This window comes from Hippocampus guttulatus, chromosome 11, assembly GCF_054856545.1.
Source record: "Hippocampus guttulatus isolate MCC_2025c chromosome 11, RoL_Hgut_1.0, whole genome shotgun sequence".
Classification (NCBI taxonomy): Eukaryota; Metazoa; Chordata; class Actinopteri; order Syngnathiformes; family Syngnathidae; genus Hippocampus; species Hippocampus guttulatus.
In genome coordinates, this window is record NC_141271.1 from 5,151,897 (window position 1) to 5,177,060 (window position 25,164).

General features: G+C 45.7%; 1 protein-coding gene across 3 annotated transcripts in view; it reads left to right on the forward strand.

Moving 5' to 3' along the window:
• The window catches only part of LOC147197849 (contactin-associated protein-like 5), a 200,970-nt gene that overhangs the window by 157,557 nt on the left and 18,249 nt on the right, over positions 1–25,164 (forward strand). For all 3 annotated transcript variants that reach the window (XM_086123341.1, XM_086123342.1, XM_086123343.1), the window contains one exon: positions 2,294–2,533. In XM_086123341.1, the coding sequence (XP_085979467.1) occupies positions 2,294–2,533 (240 nt within the window). The remainder of the gene's footprint in view (positions 1–2,293; positions 2,534–25,164) is intronic.

Genomic DNA, 25,164 nt, shown 5'->3' on the forward strand with positions numbered 1-25,164 from the left:
ACTTTGCGCATACCAATTATGCACGGACCCCAGCAAATCTATCTGCACTTCAAGCACTGCATGCACTTAAACCACCCTGATTGAAATGCAAATGAGCGGATTCACTATGATTAGCCGGGATTCGGCTACAACCCTTCCCACTTTGGCGGAAACACCCCGTCACGCCCATTTCTACCTGAGCAAAGTCTAGGAAATTACCAAAAGAAAGAAAATGCTACCCATGAGCACAGTCAGACAATAGGCTTTGAGCAACACTTCCACTGAAAATAGGGCCCACGCTGTCAACTCACTCGCTGCAATCATGAGCTTCAAGTCTCTTGGGGATGCTCGGTTAGTTAACATAGCATGAGCCGCCGTTGTCATTGGCCTTTGTCCATTAAGTGTGAACGGGGGACAAGTCAAGGCTTGGCCAAATCCCTAAGTCGAGGTTCCCTCCAAGTGGCCTTCCTCTAGGGCAGGGTGGCCAACCAGTCAGAGACAAAGAGCCAATTTTTTTTACTGTGTTACTGCAAAGAGCTGCATCATACCCTTCCTCGCGCGCGCACACACACACACACACACTTTTTTGGCCAAAGATCGACTTTTGAAGCGACCAACTTCCCACAAACGATCCGATCGTGGACGTGCAAGCATACACACACAGATGCGCTCGCACGCACGCACCCATGCGGGTGCCCACCAGTGCACTCGAGCACATATGTACGCACACTACGATGAGCAACAATCGGAACAGGCCGAAAATGAACGAAAGCTAAAGATACAAACAAACAACTTTTTTTTTCCCCCACCCATTGCCTCCTCCCACCCCTTGCGGTCGACTTGGGACCAGTTCGCTGGCTCCCGGTCAATTCTGATCGACGTATTAGGTACCCGTGCCTTAAAATCAGGTAATTCGCTGACTGGCTTAGCGCTTTTAGCACCATTGTCTGCGCACGAGCGGTGATGCAGTCATCTCAATGGTTCCCCTCTATGTCAATCAAGTAACGGGATTGATGACAGGCTGACGTAGTACGTTCTGTGTATTTAGCGCATTGTTTGAATGGCATCACCACTGCCGAGGCGTTTTCGACGCTTATTGTGTGAAAGCCCGGGAGCCGCATTGAACCAGCCAAAGAGCCGCATATGGCTCGCGAACCGCGGGTTGGCCACCTCTGCTCTAGGGCAGGGGTCGGCAACCCAAAATGTTGAAAGAGCCATATTGGACCAAAAAAAAGAAAAACAAATATATCTCTGGAGCCGCAAAAAATTAAAAACCTTATAATGAAGGAAACACATGCTGGATGTTAGCCTACAATCAAAATGACTAAGTTGGCTACAAATACACAATGAGCCTTCATGATTTTTTTTCCCCTGCAGTGCATCCTGTAGTGCAGGAGTGCCCAAACTTTTTTGACCGAAGATCTACTTTTCGATCAACCCGCCTCCCAAGATCGACCTGTTACCGCACGCGCGCATACGCACACACTAACACACGCATGCCGAGGCACTGGACGTACTTTTGCAGCGTGTTAACTATCGTTGCTCACGTGTAACATTTAAAACTGCTCCTCTCTGCCCTCCAGATTCCCATTCTCTGCCAGTACCCTTGGTGAATTGTACATGAAATGCCGTTTTTTTTTTTTTTTTTTTAAATAGCCACCTGTCTGGGACCCCACCCTGCTAATAGACGTGTGTCGCAGGCTGTGACACAAATCTTCGTTGACAGGATGGTTGAAATGTAATATTTATTCTACACATTTTTACAGCATTAGAAAACGTTAAGAATGTTTGTGTCATGTTTGTCCTCCGACAGAAACCATATTAAAATATATTTCCCTCTCCCATCTTTTTCCATTTTCAAACATTTTTGAAAAAGCTCCAGGGAGCCACTAGGGCAGCACTAAAGAGCCGTATGCGGCTCCGGAGCCACAGGTTGCCGACCCCCGCTCTAGGGGTTCCCACACTTTTTCAGCATTCAAGATACCTATGTATTTAAAATGTTCTTTGTATCTGCAATATATATTGGTGTACCATGTGTAACTGCATGATATACGTGATCTACTTGATGGGCATCCCTACACGAGCTACTCATATGAGATTCTGTTGGGTCTTTTTACTGTAGTTTAGGCAAAACTGTAGTTTTTTTATTTGTCAAAGTGAGGAGCGCAAGTCCAAGATGAGAGAGATAATGATGTAGCATTTCAAAAATTGATCCATTCTCTTGCAGTTAATTGTGAATCAACAGCAACCATAAATTTAAGTAAATAGACCAGTTAATTCATCATGACATGTGGTGAACTCTCTATTGTTGCAGGCGGAACGACCTCGCTGCAGCGGGGCTTCTTGGGCTGCATGAGGAGCCTGATGATGAATGGTCGGAGCTTGGACCTGGAAGAACGGGCCAAAGTTACGCCGGGGGTGAGCGCCGGGTGCCCCGGGTACTGCAGTGGCTCCAGCAGCCTATGCCACAACAGGGGGCGGTGCATCGAGAAAAGCAACGGCTACACGTGTGACTGCTCCCAGTCGGCCTATGCGGGGACCTCATGTAACCAAGGTAATTTTCCATTCATTCTTAGCGATATCGGTGGTGCAGTGTTCAGTAATGTTTGTCACAATACAAAATGCATATTCCAGCATCAGCAATATTGTGGTGGTCTCGTGAAAACCAAATCTGCCCATTTATAACCTTCCACGTGTTCTTTCTTGCCGTCCTATTAGAAACACACAATTGCCTTTTTTTGTTAAAATAAATAAATAAATAAATACAATTCGACAGCTAAAATATGTGAAGAACTTTGTTACTTTGAAAGAAAAAAAAACTAATGGAGCCTATCCCAGTTGACTTGAGGCAGTAGGTGAGGTACACCCTGAACTGGTTGCCTGCTATTCTCAGGATAGCTGATTACTTTCAACAATATCCAAATGAAAGCAGTTTTGGTAGCAACTCAAAGCAGAGATGGGTATCCCATCCCTGGCATGGAACGGTCTGTTCGTCAGTCCCGTACGTACACCCATTTTGGGGACGTAGGACGAGACGTTTCTTAAAAAGAATGGACTAAGCAAGGACTCAAACGGGTTTTCAACCATCCCTGTAATCGTCCCGAAATAGGTCAAGTACCTACGAAAGCCCATTTCATGAACGACTGACAGAAACATGCCCTGCCTGTTTTGTGTGTGTTATCCACCAATACACTACTTCAGACTAAATGTGAAATATCGTGACGCGCCGCTTGTCTTGTGTATGTTCAGCGTGTTTGGATGTCTTGTGTATGTTCAGCGTGTTTGGATGCGGGAGGGAGTAACTTCACTTTGCTTCAAGCGGACAAGAAGAGGTACGCTCATCCTCCATCTGGTGACCAACAGTGGTTGTGTGAGCAGTTAGATCAGGGGTGCCCAGGACGTCGATCGTGATCGACCAGTAGATCAGGAACTGGTCCCAAATCGATCCGAGGGGAGTAGATGAAAAAAAAACAACCACAAACATTTGTGTCTCTGTGCTTGTTAGTAATATATTTTTTGTGTTAATGCACACTGCACCCTGATCATTCTATCAGTCTCACTTTTACAAAAAGTATTTAAAAAAGAAAATAAAATAAAGCAGGTCATCTTTAACCTACAGTGGCGTGTGACCGCGTCACCGCAAGTTGTTAGCGCTCAGCAGTCTTCAGTTGCTGCTTGTGCTCAGAGTTGTTGCACTATATCTGTTATCGTTATCATTATTCTTATTCAGAGTTTGTTTTGTACAATTCACCGAGGGGACGGGCAAAGAATGGGAATCTGGAGGGCCGAGAGAAGCATTTTAAAACGGTACGCGTGAGTTACGAGCGTTAACAGGCTGCAAAAGTGCTCATCATGGCATGTGTGTGTACGTGTGTGTGTGCGTGCATATGCGCGCGAGCGTGGTAACGGGTCGATCCCGGGAGGTTGGTTGATCGAAAAGTAGATCTTCGGTCAAAAAAGTTTGGGCACCCTGATTTAGATGCTATCTTGGTTGGCACTTTAACAGTTGTAAACAATTCAATCCAGTCATTTAAGAAAGCCGACTGTGTTGTATCCCTCTCAATCAAGTCCCACACCATATACTGTATGTGTGCGCGTGTGTGTGTGTGTGGGGGGGGGGGGGGCTGCATGTTTTTTTCCCTTTCTATTTTTTTTTTTCCTTTCATTCGGCTGCATTTGCTTATTCCTGCACATGCGTGTGATGTACTACATACGATGTACTACAACGCCGACACCAGGCCAAATGTTCATGTAAAGCTACTGGGATACCATATACAGTGCTGTTCAAAATAATAGCAGTGCAATGTGACTAACAAGAATATCCCTGGTTTTTTGGATTATTTTTTATTGTTACATGCCAGACAAGTTACTGGTAGGTGCAGTAGATTCTCAGAAAACAAACAAGACCCAGCTTTCATAATAGGCACGCTCCGAAGGCTGTGCAATTGGGCAAATTGCAAACCACTAGGAAACCACTAGGTAGGGAGAGGGAAAAAAATACCACGCTCGAACTATCCTCTTCTGAGGATAATTTAAGTCCAGGATAAAAAAAAAAGACCCTAGCACATAAATAAGCATATGACAGTTACAACAAGTCACAAGACATAAAATGTAATGAGGGGGCGGATGAATGGGAAGGGGGACGGGGAGGGGGGAGGGGCGACCGCGACGCGGTTGTTTGTTTTGGAGGGACGGCCGCCAACAATTTCAGGTGGCCTTGAGTCCGTGGCTGTATCCCTTCACTGGCGCCGATCAGCCAAATCCTCAATTCCTTTTCGAAGCGAGAATTCCAACTTCTCCATGTTGTTGTCGATCGTACGAAGACGCTCCAGAACCGCAATTGCGGTTGAGCTCAGTCACCGCTTGAGTCTGAGTGTTGGACATTCGCGCTAGACCATCGAGAATGACCGGCAGCTTCTTCACTTCCAATAAAGCTGCTCCCGTCGGTTGGATTTTGTGATAGAACAGGAAACTGCTAACACCAAACTGCAGCATACCTGCTATCAGAAGGCCGATAATGTCTTCCTCTTCCTCAACGGACAGTATTGACAGGCACACCATTCTCCGCTTCCTCCATGGATCTAGGGTGTACCCGGCAGCAAATGTCCCAAGGGGCAATTAGGTTCCCCACTGCCTGCTATTCTCGTCGAGAAAATTTTGTCAATTGCATCAAGAGACCAGCTAACCAGCACCATGGTTTGTTTTTTAGGATGAAAAATACGGTGGAGGCTAGGAAAAGACAGCACAAGGACAGCACATAGAGTGAGTGGCGAGCAAGGAGGGGGGGGACAGGAGCAGAGCAAAAAGCGTCCGCCTTCATTGAGAGCCAAGCAGAAAAGCTGTACTGAGCTTCTCACCTTATCTCTATGGGTGAGCCCAGACACCCTGCGGAGATAACTCATTTCGGCCGCTTGTATCCGGAATCTCGTGACTGTAAAAGCTCAAAACTATTTTGTATCCATCCATCCATCCATTTTCCACCGCATATCCGGGGTCGGGTCGCGGGGGCAGCAGCTTTAGGAGGGAAGCCCACACTTCCCTCTCCCCAGCCACTTCTTCGAGCTCTTCCTGGCGGATCCCGAGGCATTCCCAGGCCAGCTGGGTGACATGGTCTGTCCAGCGTGTCCTGGGTCGTCCCCGGGAGTCCTCCTGCCAGTGGGACATGCCCGGAACCAGTGGGACATGCCCGGAACACCTCACCAGGGAGGCGTCCAGGAGGCATCCTAATTAGATGCCCGAGCCACCTCATCTGGCTCCTCTCGATGTGGAGAAGCGGCTCTACTCTGAGCCCCTCCCGGATGACCGAGCTTCTCACCTTATCTCTATGTGAGAGCCCAGACACCCTGCGGAGAAAACTCATTTCGGCCGCTTGTATCCGGGATCTCGTTCTTTCGGTCACGGCCCATAGCTCGTAACCATAGATGAGGGTTGGGACGTAGATCAACCGGTAAATTGAGAGCTTCGCCCTTTGGCTCAGCTCCTTATTTACCACGACAGACCGCTACAACGTCTGCATCACAGCAGATGCTGCACCGATCCGCCTGTTGATCTCTCGCTCCCTCCTGCCCTCACTCGTGACCAAGACCCCAAGATACTTAAACTCCTCCACTTGGGGCAAGATCTCCTCCCCGATCCGGAGAGGGCACTCCACCCTTTTCCGACTGAGGACCATGGTTTCAGATTTGGAGGTGCTGATCTTCATTCCAATTGCTTCACACTCAGCTGCGAAACGAGTGAGAGTTGGAGAGCCCTGCTTGAAGGAGCCAACAGTACCACATCATCTGCAAAAAGCAGAGATGCAATATTGAGGCCACCAAAACGGACCCCCTCAAGGCTTCGGCTGCGCCGAGAAATTCTGTCCGCAAAGGTGATGAACAGAATCGGCGACAAAGGGCAACCTTGGTGGAGTCCAACCCTCACTGGAAACGATTCCGACTTATTGCCGGCAATGCGAACCAAACTCTGACATCGGCAGTATAGGGACCGAACAGCCCGTATCAGGGAGCTCGGTACCCCATACTCCCGAAGCACCCCCCACAGAACTCCTTGAGAGACACGGTCAAACGCCTTCTCCAAGTCCACAAAACACATGAAGACTGGTTGGGCGAGTTCCCACGTACCCTCGAGGACCCTGCTAAGGGTGTAGAGCTGGTCCACAATTCCACGGCCGGGACAAAAACCACACTGCTCCTCCTCAATCTGAGGCTCGACTTCCTGACGGACCCTCCTCTCCAGCACCCCTGAATAGACCTTACCAGGGAGGCTGAGGAGTGTGATCCCTCGGTAGTTGGAACACACCCTCCGGTCCCCCTTTTTAAAAAGAGGGACCACCACCCCGGTCTGCCAATCCAGAGGCACTCTCCCCGATGACCACGCGATTCTGCAGAGGCGTGTCAACCGGGACAGCCCCACAGGATCCAGAGCCTTGAGGAATTCCGGGCGGATCTCATCCACCCCTGGGGCCTTGCCACCGAGGAGCTTTTTAACCACATCGGTGACTTCAGCCACAGAGATAGGAGAGCCCACCTCAGGGTCCTCAGACTCTGCTTCCTCCAAGGAAGGCGTGTTGGTGGAGTTGAGGAGGTCTTCGAAGTACTCTGCCCACCGGTTCACAACGTCCCGAGTCGAAGTCAGCAGCGTCACAACCCCACTGTACACAGTGTTAGTGGTGCACTGCTTCCCCCTCCTGAGACGTGAGATGGTGGACCAGAATTTCCTCGAAGCCGTCCGGAAGTCGGCTTCCATGGCCTCACCGATCTCCTCCCACGCCTGAGTTTTTGCCTTGTCACCACCAAAGCTGCATTCCGCTTGGCCAGTCGATACCCGTCAGCTGCCTCTGGTGTCCCACAGGCCATAAAGGCCTGATAGGACTCCTTCTTCAGCTTGACGGCATCCCTTACTGCTGGTGTCCACCAGCGAGTACGAGGGTTGCCGCCACGACAGGCACCAACCACCTTATGGCCACAACTCAGATTGGCCGCCTCAACAATAGAGGCGCGGATGTCCCCCGCTTCCCCCCGGGACATGGGAAAAGCGCTGCCGGAGGTGGGAGTTGAAACGCTTTCTGACAGGGGATTCCGCCAGACGCTCCCAACAAACCCTCACAATACGTTTGGGTCTGCCCGGACGGACTGGCATCTTCCCCCACCATCGGAGGGTGGTGATCAGTTGACAGCTCTGCCCCTCTCTTCACCTGAGTGTCCAAAACATGCGGCCGCAAATCTGATGATACAACCACAAAGTCAATCATCGAACTGCGGCCTAGGGTGTCCTGGTGCCAAGTGCACATATGGACACCCTTATGTTTGAACAAGGTGTTTGTTATGGACAATCTGTGACGAGCACAGAAGTCCAATCACAAAACACCACTCGAGTTCTGATCGGGGGGGCCGTTCCTCCCAATCAGGCCCTTCCAGGTCTCACTGTCATTGCCCACGTGAGCATTGAAGTCCCCCAGTACAACAAGGACTCCAAAAAAGGTGGGTACGCTGAGCTGCTGTTTGGTGCATATGCACAAACAACGGTCAGGACCCGTCCCTCCACCCGAAGTCAGAGGGAGGCAACCCTCTCGTCTACCGGTGTGAACCCCAATGTACAGGCACTGAGCCGGGGGGCAATGAATATGCCCACACCTGCTCTGCGCCTCTCACCGTGAGCAACTCCAGAGTGGAAGAGTCCAACCCCTCTCGAGAGAACTGGTACCCCAGAACCCAGGCTGTGTGTGGAGGCAAATCCGACTAGCTTCTGCAGCCAAGGATCGGACCGCCAGGGTCCCCGCCTTTGGCTGCCGCCCAGCTCGCATTGCACCTGACCCCTTTGCCCCCTCCCATGGGTGGTGAGCCCATGAGAAGGGGGACCCACGTTTCCTCTTCGGGCTGAGCCCGGCCGGGCCCCATGGGTGAAGGCCCGGCCACCAGGCACTCGCCAACGAGCCCCACCTCCAGGCCTGGCTCCAGAGGGGGGCCCCGGTTACCCGCATCCAGGCAAGGGAAACTGAGTTCCATTTATTTTAGTCGTCATTAGGGGTCTTTGAGCCGTGCTTTGTCTGGTCCCTGACCTAGAACCTGTTTGAGATGGGTGACCCTGCCAGGGGCATCAAGTCCTCGACAACTTAGCTCCTAGGATCATTGGGACACACAAACCCCTTCACCATGGTAAGGTGACGGCTCACGGAGGGGACTATTTTGTCTTTCCAAAAAGTGGCATTACACTTTTGCTTCACAAACCGCATTTTTGATATCACCCCACAAGTTCTCGATTGGATTGAGATCTGGGGATTGGGCTGGCCACTCCATAACATTAATTTTATTGGTTTGGAACCAAGACTTTGCTCGTCGACTGGTGTGTTTGGGGTCATTGTCTTGTTGAAACACCCATTTCAAGGGCACGTCCTCTTCAGAATAAGGCAACATAACCTCTTCAAGTATCTTGACATACACAACCTGATCCATGATCCCTGGTATGCGATAAATGGGCCCAACACCAGAGTAGGAGAAACATGCCCAGACCATGATACTTGCACCACCATGCTTCACTGTCTTCAATGTGTACTGAGGTTTGAATTCAGAGTTTGGGGGTCGTCTCACTCATGGTCTGTGGCCCCTGGACCCAAAAAGGACAATTTTACTTTCATCAGTCCACAAAATGTTCCTCCATTTTTCTTTAGGCCAGTTGCTGTGTTCTTTGGCGAATTGTAACCTCTTCTGCACATGCCTTTTTTGTAGCATAGGGACTTTGCGTGGGATTCTTGAAAATAAATTTGCTTCACACAGACGTCTTCTAACTGTCACAGCACTTTCAGGTAACTGCAGACTATGTTTGATCACCTTTTGCCATTCTGGTTATTCTCCGGTCCATTTTCATAGTCGTCTTCCATTTTCTTCCACGTGTCTCTGGTTTTACTACCCATTTTAAAGCATTGGAGATCATTTTAGCTGAACAGCCAACAATTTTTTGCACCTCTTTATCGGTTCTTCCCTCTCCAATCAACTTTTTAATCAAAGAACGCCGTTCTTCGGAGCAGTGTCTTAAACGACCCATTTTCCTCAAATGCATGTTCAACCTGTGCTGGCTTCATCATCCTTAAATAGGCGCCACCTGATTCACAGGAAGCAGCCGAGAACAACAACACGACGACCCTATACAAGATCGTGCGGGAGCTAACCAACTCCAGGAGCAGCTCTAGCGTGCCAATCAGGAGCAAGGATGGCAGGACACTTCTAAGCGACGAGGAGCAAGAAGCAAGATGGCTGGAACACTTCAGGGAGGTTCTCAACCAACCAATGCCTCCCGTGCTCTTCAATTTCGATCAAGAGACACCAGCTCCAGCTCTAAATATTACATCGAAAGAGATATCCGAGACTGAGGTTGCCAAAGCAATCAAGGGCCTTAAGAACAACAAGGCACCGGGACTCGATGAGGTCGCTGCCGAGATGTTGAAACACGGCCAAGACGCTGTTGTGGAGAGCCTTACCCACCTGTTCAACCTGATTTGGCATGCTGAAGAGGTTCCTGCCGACTGGAGACGTGGGGTCATTGTCACGCTTCCTAAGAAGGGAAACCTCGCAGACTGCAATAACTGGCGGGGCATTACACTGCTGTCAATCCCCAGCAAGGTATTCTGCAGTGTCCTGCTACATCGCCTTAAAGATGAAGTGGATAACATCTTGAGGGAAGAGCAAGCCGGTTTCAGGAAGGGAAGGTCTTGCGCCGAACAGATCTTTACCCTTCGAAACATCATAGAGCAGTGCCAAGAACTTCAGACACCACTCATGATCAACTATATCGATTTCAAGAAAGCCTTCGACAGCATCCACCGGGAGTCACTGTGGCAGATCGTCCAGCTGTATGGTGTACCCCTCAAGTACATCAACATCTTCAGGTCATTGTACCACAACTCAACCTGTTGTGTCAAAACCAACAGTGGCACAACTGATGATTTTGACATTGTCACTGGTGTAAGACAGGGTTGCATTCTGTCACCCCTACTCTTCATCATCATAATTGACTTTGTGATGAGGAAGTCCATCACAGGGGAAAAAGTTGGTATCAAGTGGGGAGGGAGCAGACTAGCTGACCTGGAATTTGCAGATGATTTGGCTCTGTTAAGTCACACCCAGCCCGCACTCCAGGAGTTGACCAACAATCTGCATGAGCACGGAGTTACGGTCGGTTTACGAATTAGCCAGGAAAAGACCAAGGCCATGGCCGTCGGACAGCACCAACACCTTCAACCACTCACTCTACACCAAAATGACATAGAGTACATTGACAGCTTCACATATCTTGGGAGTAACATCTCAAATACAGGTGGTGTGGAGAAAGACGTCAACAGTAGACTTGGTAAAGCTGCGGGAGTGTTCCAACGCCTCCGCAACATCTGGTCATCGAAAGCCATCACTACGACCACCAAGCTACGCCTCTATATGTCAGTGGTTATCCCAACAGCGATTTACGCCTGTGAGACATGGATGAAGACAGCCAACATTACCAACAAGTTAGATGTCTTTCATCGGCGTTGCCTGAGATCCATCCTGAGGATCTCATGGAGAGACCACATCACCAACGAGGAGTTGATGAAGAGGGCAGGAGTGGCTGAACTGTCAGACATTGTCTCTGAAAGGAGAAGGAAAAGGATCGGCCACGTACTCCGGCTGCCAAGAGAGAGACCGGCAAGTGTGGCCATGGACTGGATGCCAGAGGGTGGAAAGAGGAAGAGAGGTAGGCCAAAGAAGACGTGGAGACAGACTGCCAAAGAAGACCTCAGTGAGATGGGTGTCAGCTGGCATGGAGCAAGAAGGGTCGCCAGTGACCGGAACAAATGGAGGAGGCTCGTCGCCCAATGTTCCAAATAGGAGCGGGCGGAACTAACTAACTAACTAACTAACTAACCTGATTCACACCTGTTTTTGTTTTTTTTTCTTCCCCAAAATTGATGAACTCAGATTGGTTGCCACATTGCTATTTTTTTGAACACACCCCTTTGAACTATTTGCCCAATTGCACAGCCTTCGGAGCGTGCCTATTATGAATGCTGGGTCTTGTTTGTTTTCAGAGAATCGACTGCACCTCCTGGTAACTTGTCTGTTACAATAAGAAATATACTAAAAACCAGGGATATTCTTGTTAGTCACATTGCACTGCTATTATTTTGAACAGCACTGTATATAAGAAAACCTTTATTAGTCTCGCATGTGCGTGCATTTGCGTGTGTGTGTGTGTGTGTGTGTGTGTGTGTGTGTGTGTGTGTGTGTGTGTCCGCGCCCTGGAACGCTTGAAACGCGCCACTGGTGACACAACCGCATTTACTGTGTTGGGAAGGTGCCGACGGAACACGGGGGCGTGTGTGGACTTATTTATGAAATAGAAAACCCCACTCCATAGCGCCGTTGCTGTGGCTGTGGAGAAGTTTATTTTCAACAACCAGGGATATCCTCTGGTCAGACGACTGCCCTGGTCCTCCTCAATGTCCCTATTGGTTTGCCCTACCGACAAGGGGCAGTTTGAGGAGGAAAAGCAGCAGGGGGCCGAACATAAAGAAAATAATATTAAAAATAATGTATTTTTTTGCATGTTAAGTTGTTCATGCTGTTCACAATTGATAGTTTTGGTGTTTAAGGTGGTCCACACTGTTTTACAATAAAATGTTTGCTCGCTTGTTCGACACTTTTTTACTGTAGATCTTAATATAGTGATGATTCTAATTGAGATTTGAGTGGGCATGGAAAAGTGTGTATTGAATTCAAATACTTGCACTGGGAGCAGAATGAAATCTTATGGTGTTGCGTGTACTGGATTTTTAATTGAAATTCAGCTCTGCTCACTGTTGACATATAGCTATGTGGGGAACGAGTGCACATATGTGTCGTGGCAAGCGGTTTGTCAAACTGTTCATCCAGAAGTGCATGCCTATAAGGTAATATGTAGATAGGTAACTGCCTACATTCTTGCTGCTGGAGGCTGTAAATTTCCCCAGTGTGGGACAAATAAAGGATATATTATCTTATCTTATCTTATCTTAATACAATGAAACTCCCCTTCAACGAAATCATGTTTGCAGCAAGACAATTTTCACAACAGGGGACTTTTCAATGTAGCAAATTTTATCCCAAACGTAAACACAAACACACACAAAAAAAAACGTATATGTGTACTTTTTATTTTTATTCCAATAGTGCATAAGTATGAGCATACACTTATTTGACACTTCATATAGCCAGTGTAGAAAAAAAAAGGGAAATCAATTTTGAAATTTATGATCATCATTCCTTTCACTTACATCAATTTCTTGCATAATGTCTTTTATTTTGCTTCCTCCGTCTTTCATTTTTATAACCTTTATCCTGTCTTCAAGCGTTAAAGCTTTTCTTTTCTTAACTCCTTGGTATGCAAAGGTCCGTTTTGTCACCATTTTAGCAATGCAACGTTCGTGCTGCGTCTGAAAGAAATACTTCCTGTACTACTGTGCATGCGTAAACCAGTGTGGTGGTTGCCGTTTCCAAACGAAGCAGTAGAGGTTGCCGTGGCATGCTGAGGTTGGATTAGACTTTTGCGGAAGGCTTGCTTTCGTTGTAGTGAATCTCGTTGCGAGGCAAGAGCACAGAAAAAGATTTCGTATTATGGAACAGGGGGACTTTTCGTTGTAAGGGGAGCAGAAAAGTGTGAATGGCTTTCATGCATGAACATTTTTTCACACTAGGGGGTATTTTCACCCATGTAGTATTCGTTGTAGAGGAGTTTTACTGCAGGAAATTATTTTGTGAATAAGCTTTAAATAATCTTTATGAATTATGATACCTGTGCCGTTAGCCCCTCTCCCGAAGCGTCATGCTTTTTTTGGGGGTGCGGGGGTACAGGGTGGAGGTGGGAGGGTGGCGCGGGGTGGCGGACTTGTGAGATGTAAGGACGGAGGCGACGGGATGATGACGGAAGGGTGCCCAGGTCGAGGACAGACAACAGAGGAGGGACCGGCAAAGTTGTGCCCATCTCTGACTAAGACATTGTCTATGTTTATTCTTATGACACGTCAGTAATAATAGCACCGATTTACACATAAAAAGCAATTTCTGAACCAAAATGCACTGTACAAGCTTTTCTTCAAATTATATTTGTCGTGCATCTCCTAGAGTGCCTAGAGCAGGGGTGCCCAAACTTTTTTGACTGAAGATCTACTTTTCGATCAACCAACCTCCCACGATCACCCCCACACATGTGCGCATACGCACGCACTTACATAGGCACGCCATAATGAGCAACAGCCATAACGGCCCCTCAAATGAACAAAACAGAAAAATTAAATAGAAAAGAAATTTTCTGCCTACCCTCGTCGAGACCTGACGCAGAGGCATGGGATGTACTTTTGCAGCGTGTTAACTATTGTAGCTCACGTGTACCATTTTAAAATGCTTCTCTCGACCCTCCAGATTCCCATTCTTTCCTAGTACTGGTGAATTGTAAATGAAACAAACTCTGAATGTCAATGATAAAAACAATAAAAGATATAGTGCAACAGCTCTGATCGAAAACTGCTACTATTGCAGAATGCTGACCGCGAAAACCTTACGGTGACGCAAATCACGGGCCACCATAGGTTGGAGGTGACCTGCTTTTATTATTTTATGTCATTTTATTTTTTAAATACTTTTTGTGAAAGTGAGACTGACAGGATGCTAAGGGTGCTGTGGGCACTGACACAAAAATATATAATATTAATAATGTTTTAGGCCCCCCCCCCTTTAAACCCCTCGTGATCGATTTGGGATCACGACTGACATGTTGGGCACCCCTGGCCTAGAGTGTTGTTGTTATCCAATAAAAAATAAGCTATTCAAAATTTTGTGAGTACTGTGACTGAACACAAAAAAAAAAACAACAAAATTTAAATCAATGTATGTTTTAGATTTTTTTAAATGTATTTGGAGAAATGTGGACATACATCATTTTTATTGAACAGCGACTATCAAAGTAAAAGCATGTTGCTTAATTAGCATTTTATCTGACATTATAAAACAATATAATGAGCAAAACTCATTGATTAATTTAAATGGTATTTTTTACTTGAAAGAAGGCAAGAACAATGACTTTTCAGTTAAATAGATATGGTAGTGTGTCGTGGATTTTTTTCTTTCATGACAATATGTCCATTAATTGCTTCAGGATAATATTGGTTTTTTTGTTAGTTTTTTGTTTTATATTAACGAGTATATTATATATTATAATGTTACTATGTCATTTATTCCACTTGTGTTGGAGTGCGTACTCTATATCGTTATAACTACTGTATTGAAAAATATTAGACGCAAGATTATTAGCGGTATGGTTTCGCTATTGCCTTTGGCTCATTGGGACTCTGATCGATCGAGCATCATGAATTTATCATTTTAATCCAAATGTGTGTTTAGTGACTGACAAAAAAATTGCACTGAATAAATGCACAGACTGCCGTTTGCTTTTCACGCTATGCGCTTCCGAGTTCGCCACTCTGGCTGATACATTTTGAGAAAGGCAAGAACACCCATTGTAACCTTGTTCTCAAAGTGTTTCATGACGAATGAGTGTATTCTGTCCTTTAACCCCTAATTAGGGGTTAAAGGACAGTTATATAAATATATATATAATATGTTATATAAATGCCCTCCTTTAATAAAGTGGCCAATCAGACCACAACTACAAATATTAATCCTCTTTCTGGAAACAAAGTAAAGCAAGCCAAATCTTAATATGACATTTATACCCACTTACTACTGAAATGACTTCATCGAAGTTCAGCTGTCACCTTGACAACACATTACGCCTCATATTTCTGTCCTCACTTGCAATCATCTTCTGCAAGGATTAAGGCAAGCTTCTTATTGCTCTGGAAGGCCGAGTCCAATCATTTGTTCCCCTTTTCTCTGCAGTGTGGAGATTCTCTCGGACATGTTCTGTTTTTTTTTTGGGGGGGGGGGGGCATGTTGGGCTCCATTTATTTTATCTACTGCGACCCGCTTCTTTTATCTTGGCGATTCAGTTGGTAGGTTCGCCTAAACGACTTACTGTTTCGGATCATTGTCTTTCTGAGCACCCCCATCCCTTGCAGGAGAACAGTCTTGAGAGAGGCACTTGTTTGCTTTCTTGTGACCACATTGTTACCAGCAACCATTTCTGCTATAAACACCCTGATGGCACTCGATCAGATTTAGGCTTCAGAGAGCCACAAGGAAGTAGAAGCTCAGAAAACCACTTGGAAAAAAAGTAAGTGTCCCTTCATGGGAAACCACATCATTATTTGTCTCACAATTATAACATGAAAATTAACCAAAAATCGAATCCGTATTATCAGCGAGCGAGAGTCCTTCACAAGGGGTCGCATACCCAAAATGTTGAAAGAGCCATGTTGGACCCAAACAATAAATAAATAAAAATATGTCTGGAGCCACAAAAAATTAAAAGCTCGATATAAGCCTTATAATGCAGGCAAAACAGCCTGTGTGTGTGTGTGTATATATATATATATATATACATATATATATATCCATCCATCCATTTTCCGAACCGCTTGATCCTCACTAGGGTCGCGGAGGGGGGCTGGAGCCTATCCCAACTGTCTTCGGGCAGTAGGCGGGGGACACCCTGAATTAGTTGCCAGCCAATCGCAGGGCACACAGAGACGAACAACCATCCACGCCCACACTCACATCTAGGCACAATTTAGAGTGTCCAATCAGCCTGCCATGCATGTTTTTGGAATGTGGGAGGAAACCAGAGCACCCGGAGAAAACCCACGCACGCCCGGGGAGAACATGCGAACTCCACACAGGGAGGCCAGAGCTGGAATCAAACCCGGTACCTCTGCACTGTGAAGCCGACGTGCTAACCACTGGACTACCGGGTCGCCCATATATACAGTATATATATTTTTTTGAAATCCTCGTCTCACCCCTCGGGTGGTGTCCGTCCCTCATTCAGCTCGGGTCCTCTACCAGAGGCCAGGAAGCTTGAGGGTTCTGCGCAGTATACTTGCTGTTCCCAGCACTGCACATTTCTGGACTGAGATGTCCGATGTTGTTCCCGGGATCTGTTGCAACCACACATCTAGTTTGGGGGTCACTGCCCTGAGTGCTCCACCACCACAGGCACGACTGTCACCTTTACCTTCCAGGCTCTCTCCAGCTCCTCTCTGAGCCCTTGGTATTTCTCGAGTTTCTCGTGTTCCTTCTTTCTGATGTTTCCATCACTTGGGACCGCTACATCCACTACAACGGCTTTCCTCTGCCCTTTATCTATGATCACGATATCTGGTTGGTTCGCCATTACCATCTTGTCAGTCTGGATCTGGAAGTCCCACAGGATCTTCACTCTGTCATTCTCCACCACCTTCGGAGGTGTTTCCCATTTTGACCTTGGGGTTTCCAGTCCATACTCCGCACAGATGTTTCGGTAGACTATGCCAGCCACCTGGTTATGGCGTTCCATGTAGGCTTTCCCTGCCAGCATCTTACACCCCGCAGTTATTTCTTGGATCGTCTCAGGTGCCTCTTTGCACAACCTACACCTTGGGTCTTGTCTGGTGTGGTATATCTGGGCCTCGATGGCTCTGGTGCTCAGGGCCTGCTCCTGAGCAGCCAGGATGAGTGCCTCTGTGCTGTCCTTCAGGCCAGCCCTCTCTAGCCACTGATAGGACTTCTTGAGATCGGCCACTTCAGTTATGGTCCGATGGTACATCCCGTGTAGGGGCCTGTCCTCCCATGATGGTCCCTCTTCCAGTGCCTCATCGTCTGTTCCCCATTGTCTGAGACATTCTCTGAGTACGTCATCCGTTGGCGCCTTCTCCTTGATGTATTCATGGAGCTTGGATGTTTCATCCTGGACATTGGCTCTCACACTCACTAGTCCCCGGCCTCCTTCCTTTCGGCTTGCGTACAGTCTCAGGGTGCTAGATTTGGGATGGAACCCTCCATGCATGGTTAGGAGCTTTCAGGTCTTAACATCCGTGGTCTGAATCTCTTCCTTTGGTCACCTTATTATTCCTGCAGTGCATACAGCTTTATGTCATCCATGTTGAGGAGGTGACTGATCTTAGCTCGATCCACAGCCAGTCTTGGCGATTACTTGGCTTAGGAGGTTCAATCCTATGCAGAACAACAGTGGGGAGAGTGCATCACCTTGGTATATGCCACATTTGATGAACACTTGGGTAAGTGGCTTGCCATTGGCTTCAAGTGTGGTTTTCCACATCCTCATCGAGTTTGCAACGAAGGGTCTTAGGGTCCGGTTCACCTTATACAGTTCCAAGCATTCAGTGATCCATGTATGTGGCATCGAGTCATAGGCTTTCGTGTAACTACTATATTTACTTTGCTGCTGTGAATTGGGAATTTCTCCATTGCGAGACTAATAAAGGTTTTCTTATCTTAATCAATCCAGGCTGTGCACAGGTTGGTATGTCAGGACCTGCAGTCTTGTGCGACTGTTCTGTCAACCAGGATCTGATGTTTGGCTCCTCTGGTATCTCGACCAATGCCCTTCTGTGCTTCGCTCATGTATTGATCCATGTGTCCACTTATCTTAGCCGCAATGATGCCTGACATGAGCTTCCATGTTGTGGAGAGACAGGTTATTGGCCGATAGTTGGATGGGGCTGCACCCTTTGAGGGATCCTTCATGATCAGGATCGTTCGCCCTTCGGTTAGCCATCCTGGGTGAGTCCCATCCCTCAGCAACTGGTTCATTTGTGTTTCTAGGCACTCATGGAGTGCTGTGAGTTTCTTTAGCCAGTAGGTGTGGACCATGTCCGGGCCTGGTGCTGTCCAGTTTTTCATATCTGAGACTCTTTTCTGTATGTCTGCCACTGTTATGGTAACTGGGTTCTGTTCAGGGAGGTTGCTGTGCTCCTCTCTCAGAGTCACCAGCTATTGTGCACTGCTGTTATGTGCGACATCCTTATCCCAAGTGCCTTTCAGTTTCCAGTCTTGGTGGGTCTGCTCTGCTGTTCGAACCCTACCACTTGTTTGTCCAAATGTTTTCTTTTTCCCCCTGCAGTGCATCCTGTAGAGCAGGGGTGCCCAACCTTTTTTGACGGAAGATCTACTTTTGATCAACCAACCCGCGATCTTTCACGATTCGATCAAATTGAATAATGTGTTTTGGATCCCCAAAATAGTAGACACCAGACAAAAACTCTCCAACAAAAATTTTTAATATAAAAACGCACCGATAAAGTAGAGACAAAAAGCGCTGGCCAAATAAGGACCAGGAAAACAAAAAACAAAATGATAACCAAAAGCGCTTGCACAAAAGGCAAGGAAGAAAATTAACCCGAGACAAACACAACGAAATGCAAAGAACCCAACTCACGTAAGCTAAGAACAAACGATGAAGACGAAAACTATACTTACGAACAAAGGAACCTGAGAACAAGAGTAACTCTGCAAGAGCGAGAAGTCTAGAAAAAAGGTCACATGAGCAAGAGCTTCTAGCAGTAAGCCAAACAATTCTCCAACAACTAGTGGCAAGTTTGTAGGTCCTTAAATACAGAGTCCCTAATTACAAGATTGGCAGCAGGTGTGCAACCAGCAAGTCGTCTCCGCCTGCTACCTGCTGGCGAAGCCAAGAACAGGAACATGACACGATCGACCCGTTCCCAAATCTTCGTTGACAGAAATGTTGAAATGTATTATTTATTCTCCACATTTTTTACCCAATTGGAAAATGTTAAGAATGTTTATGTCAAGTTTGCCCTGCTACAGAAACCATATTAAACCATGCTGCTCTAGAGCCATGGGTTGCCAACCCTCGGTCTCTCCCAAAAGATTTCCAGCAAGGAGCACACCCTGAACTGGTCGCCAGTCAATCGCTGGACACATCCAGTCCAGTCAATCCTTGTTTCTTGCAGGGACAGGTTCCAGACCCACCCACACTCGGTGAAAATCTGAAATACATAGAGGCAATATAAAAACAAAATATTTTTGAACGTTCCAATGCCACACCTATTTCTTTATCATACTTAATGTCCTTTTATCAAGATTGTAAGATAATTTTGGATTGGAACTATACAGGATCCCCTTTTTTCAAGATATTCTAGTTGTTCCAAATGGCCTCGTAGCAGCTAAGGATTTGCCAGTAATATTCAATCTGGAAAAAAACTTTGCTGTAATTGGTTGCACGTTATACCTCGGCGTAATTTCGGTCTTTCGGTGTCGGCCCTTACTGTCATTGTGAAGCAGAGTTCACAAAGCGTTGTGTCAGGTTTATCCAATTTGACACTCAGGAATAAACAAAAGGAGGAGACAGGAGACTCGATTCTGGTACCAGGAGGGAACGAGGAGAAGCATTCGGTTTCAGGTCTCCGCACGTAACCCTAACGATCTCCCCCTTCACCTCCTCATTTATTGGGAAAGCTACTACATAGGTGTGTCCAACCTAAAGGGTGGGGGCTGTTGAACACACACTGAACTTGTTTGACTGTGTGTGTATGTGAGTGCAAATAATAATAATAATAATACATTTTATTTGTGGGCGCCTTTCTAGAAACTCAACTCAAATTACGTACATGTGTGCAATTGTCACAAAAACATCACGCCGCAGCTGGTGTTGATGGCTCCATTCACTGTTCACCTTTGCTCACTGTTTAGTCTTAACACTTATCTCGTCCCAACCACGTCCTCGGAAAGGTGGTTGCGTCCCTAAACTTCCACACAGTGCACCAAGCATTCTTGATTATAAAAGTGAGTATATAATGGATAAAATGTGAGTACATAATAAAGTATGTATCTTTATTAAAAGCAGAAGCGTTCTTCATTGCAGGCATAGTCAATTAATGATTGCAAGCATAAGCGTTCTTCTTTGCAAGCATAATCAATTTATCATGTCAGGCATAAGCGAATGTATGATGACTAAAAATAATCAATCCAACACGTTGTTTCCGACTAAATTCCCCTCCAGTTCATAGCCGACATGTGCCCTCCAACACAAAGCCGTTTCCAAGGCCAAAAGGGAAAATGAACTGGGTTTATTCCTTTGTGAGACAGGGTTCGTCTATATGCAGTGATGTATGCAGCTGGCTTATCTGGCTGTCCCGTGAATCAATCAGGTGACAAATTTCACAATTGTACTTTAAAAAAATTTTTTTTTTAACTGACCGACACTCTCTTGGCAAGCTACTGGTAGCTTACACGCTACTTAATGAGCACCCCTGGTGTAATCCTATTCATGTGCTGTCGCAAATGTAATCATGAGAGCCGCCGAGATTCACCCTAAATCTGACCAGAGGCAGATATCTACCTCTACATTAACTGTTCATGTTAATTTCCCGACGATTTGATTCAGATAAATATTAGCCGGTGGGGAAACAAACTATCGTTTCTGTGGCTACTACATACAGTCCAATCCAATGAATGCATAGCTGTTGAACTTAAAACAGATCAGACTCCTTTTTTATTATGTTGCATATATTACTGTAAAAATATACAGTATATATTTTAATGGCATAGACTACTGAAAGTTTTACCCCTCACACACACTTTTAAACATTTTAATTTAATTAGGTACATTTAAAAGAATTTAAAAACATTTTAGGTATTCCTTAGTACACATGTTCTCACTCTCACTTCCACAATTCTCTGAATAAAAGGCAAAGTGTGTCTACTTCAAGTTGTTATTTTTTTTGTAACTCCCCATTTAGGTTGACTGTAAAACTGGCCCATAAAATAAAAGAGAATTAAACTGTGTATATTCAACCAAAACTTTCTACTAAACTCTGTAATTTCATTTTACAAGGTTATGCTATTTTAATGCTGACACAAAATGCAAAACGCCATTGCCTGGCTACCAGAAATTAGCATGGATATTATGGTAATTATAAACATTCAAACAACTGCTTCTTAAACACATACAGAGCCTTTAAACAAACAAGCAGAGCATGCAGTGATGGTCATCTGCATACATCATCTCTACTCTGTAGTAACTACTATGACTGGAGCTTGGTGTTTTGGGGGGACTTCTCTGCCTCTTCTTCCCGCTTCTTAATTATCCTGCATCTCTTATCGTAGACCTCAGTGCTGCTTATTGCAGCACAACATTATACTGAAGCCACACAACACACCATGCCTGTATAGTGTAAAAACCCTTCAAAGAAGAAGTCAAGTCAAAAATGTTCCTTACAATATGATCTAAGCATCCACTTCATCTTGCAAATGTCACAAACAGGTGAGCCGTGACAGTCGTTACCTGATCCTATAGGCACTGTGAGGTAATTTTCAGTTGACAGCAAGTGGCAGTCTCAGGAAAAATAGCTGTCCCTCCCCCTGATATGGCTAACAACAGATGGATTTTCCTACTGAATTCATATTTCAGGGGTTTGCCCTTATTAGTTGGATTACAGTGTTTAGACTGTGGGGGTTCATGGAACACATTATTGTCAAGCAAGTTTTTGTTTTGACTTCCACTTAAAAAAAAAGCTTGAAATTATGCGAAATAGCACTCGAAAACTATAAACTGCAATATTCTGTGAATGCATTGACAAACATTCAAATTCACACTTATGGGACATTTAGAATGAACTTCATGTGCATGTATTTAGAATGTGAAAGAAAGAAGACATACCCAGACATAACCTACACAACCATGGGGAAAACACGTAAACTCCATCCAGCAAATCCAGAGCTGAGACTCAAACCTCAAATCTCAGAGCTGTGAGGTACACCTGACCAATACTGCATTGTGTTGACTACTAATGGTGTGTTCAGTGTACAGGGTGTTCCAAACGTCTTGGGCACATTTGAAGTCCCCATATCTCCTTAACTATGAATGGTCGTAAGATAAAAGTTGTGCCATTTGAAAGCGAATTACATTAAGTTTTTTGTAAGGCTATTGATGTTTTAAAATTTCTTTTCAGACCCATTAAAAAAACTGAATCATGGACTGTTGTTCAACGTGCATTTTGCAGACAATTCAGAAAGGAGCCACCAGAGAGGAAGTCCATAGTGAGATGGCGTGGTAAATTCAGAACGGATGGGTGCTTATGCTTTAAGCTGAAGGCACCAATAACAGAAGCTGTTGCAACCATTGACAATGCAATGCTGGGACACGTTTGGCAAGAATTTGACTATCGGCTTGATGTGTGTCATGTGACTAAAGCTGCTCACATTGAACATCTTTGAACATTCCATGTAAAAATTGAGATTACAAACTTTCTGAATTTACCAGATGCGTTTTTATGTCCTTAATAGTTTCCGAGATATTCAATGTCAAAATGTGCCCAAGACTTTTGGAACACCCTATATATCTTTCGTCACAATTTACAAATGTATGGCAGATTGCTGGCTTGTTAGCTTTGTGCATCTTGTGCAAGAGGCTAACATTTACAGTCTACATCTTCATTTAAGTACTCCTTGTCAAACACATATTAAAATGCACCGCACCAGTCACAATGGTCCTTTCATTACATCAATCATATTCTCTTTCTTCTCACAACCATCATCCTTTTGGAATATTGTTGCAGGAGAAATCCAAACAGGGAGGCAGAGTTAATCCTTTGACATTGACTAAAATGAGGTCTCTGTAGCACTGAGCGAATTTCTTATAACAATAGAAGTAACTTCAAAGGCTCTTCTTGTGTGCCTTTGCTGCTTCCACATTTTGGAACAATACCTTTAGTCTTTTGGCTGTGGAAAAGGCACAGGTACTTTAGGATTCATAATTGCAGTTGATTCTCTCTTGAGTTGCACACAAGGACATGTGTCCTTGTCCACTCACCCAGCCTGGAGAAAAAATACGGAGCCCAAGTCAATGATGTTGTATGTAGAAACAAAGAAGCCATGTGGTGTGTGGGAGGATGATATAAATCAAGTGTGACTTCACAGCGTGACGACAGTTGTTCGATTCTCATTTGCAGCCGCTGTCGTTGACTGCAAACAAATTGTTTTGGTTTTTTTTGTTTTTGAGGGGGGGGGGGTCGCATTGGGAACAAATGAACGTTGTTTGCTCCTGGCGAGAACGTTTCACGATGAGACCAAATACTGTATGCTTACATTTTATGTGGAACCGAGAGCTTTAATGAAGTCGATAATGATGGTTCTTCTTTTGAAGCTGCATTGAAGTTCAATATACTTGTGAAGCCGCCAGGAGTCCAAACAAAATATATGGAAATGAAAGGATTTACTCTTGAGCATAAACGAGTCAGAAGCCTTTCCAGAGTTCAACCTTGCTTTTTTTATTGGTAAAACGATGTACTTTATGTTCATTCAGGCATGTAACTTTTCATTGATTAAGGAGTGAAAATCATTTTTAATGTTTGAGAAAACCAGCTTTGTAGAGATCAATTGGTATACGCAAGCTTTGTCTTCAATGTTTACGAAAACATACATAATGTTCATTTAATTATTTTTTAGCATTTGTGGAAATGAAATTACTTTCATGGAAAAATACATTTTCTACAAAGATAATGAATACGCCAACATATGCTCATAGAGATTCTCATGTTTGCAGTTTAAAAAAACAAGTTGGATACGATGAAGACCAAAAGTCATCTTTTTCTGTAAATATGCACCATACGTCAAGTTCATTAAATTGTCTTCACAGTTTCTTGCCCTCAAAAAAACTAAAGCATCTTATGTACTATCTCGAGTGGCCTCCTTATCATGATCGAGTAGTTTGTGTGTCCAGTGACCGTTGGAGCTAAGCTGTCAGAGGCTCTATGCCTCTGGTGGGGTGACTCAGGGCAAACAGGTCATAAATGAGGGATCAGACACAGCACAGCTGAGAACCAACTTTGAAGAACAGCATTATTGCATCCAATAATCCCTTGCCCAGATACTGGTCACATGGGTCCCCCTTGACCTTGAGATGGGGCTCAATAACTAGCGCTCAGTAGCTGGGCCCAGCCTGAAGAGACTCACCACCTGTGGCACGGGCAAAGATGGTTGAGTGTTTTGTGAGTTGGGTAGCAGCCAGAGGTGTGGACCTTGGTGGCCTGATCTTTGTCTAGAGAGCCAGTTCTGTGGACGTTGAATGTCACTTCTCTGGAAAGGAAAGAGTCTGAGCTGGTGCACAAATTTGCACAAACATATTGTGAGGGTCTTGTTCAGAACACCTGGCCAAAAGGAAAAACCTGAGATTTACGTTTCCCAACCATACCACTGGTCACGAGCTGTGGGAAGAACAAGGTCAAGTACACAAGCGGCCAAAGTGAGTATCCTCTCCCTTTAGCCCAGGGGTGGCCAACCAGTCAGAGACTGTGTTACTGCAAAGAGCCACATCATACCCTTCCTCTCGCGCGTGTGCCCACGCACCACACACACACACACACACACACGCGCGTGTGCGCACACACACACACACACACGCACGCACGCACTCACGCGGGTGTCCACTAGTGCACTCGCGCACATAGGCACGCACACCATGATGAGCAACAGTCGGAATGGGCCGAAAATGAACGAATGTTAAAGATACAAACAAACAAATCTTTTTTTTTTTCCCCATCAATTTCCTCCTCCCACCCCTTGCGGTCAATTTGGGACCAGGTCGCTGGCTCCCGGTCGATTCTGATCGACGTATTGGGCACCCCTGCCTTAAAATCAGAGGTAATTCGCTGACTAGCTTAGCGCTTAGCGCCATTGTTTGTGCATTGTTAGGTTAATGCTGGTAATCTGATGCTAAGAACACATCAGGAACAGGAAAACTCAGGAGGCAGGCATGGCTGTCTTT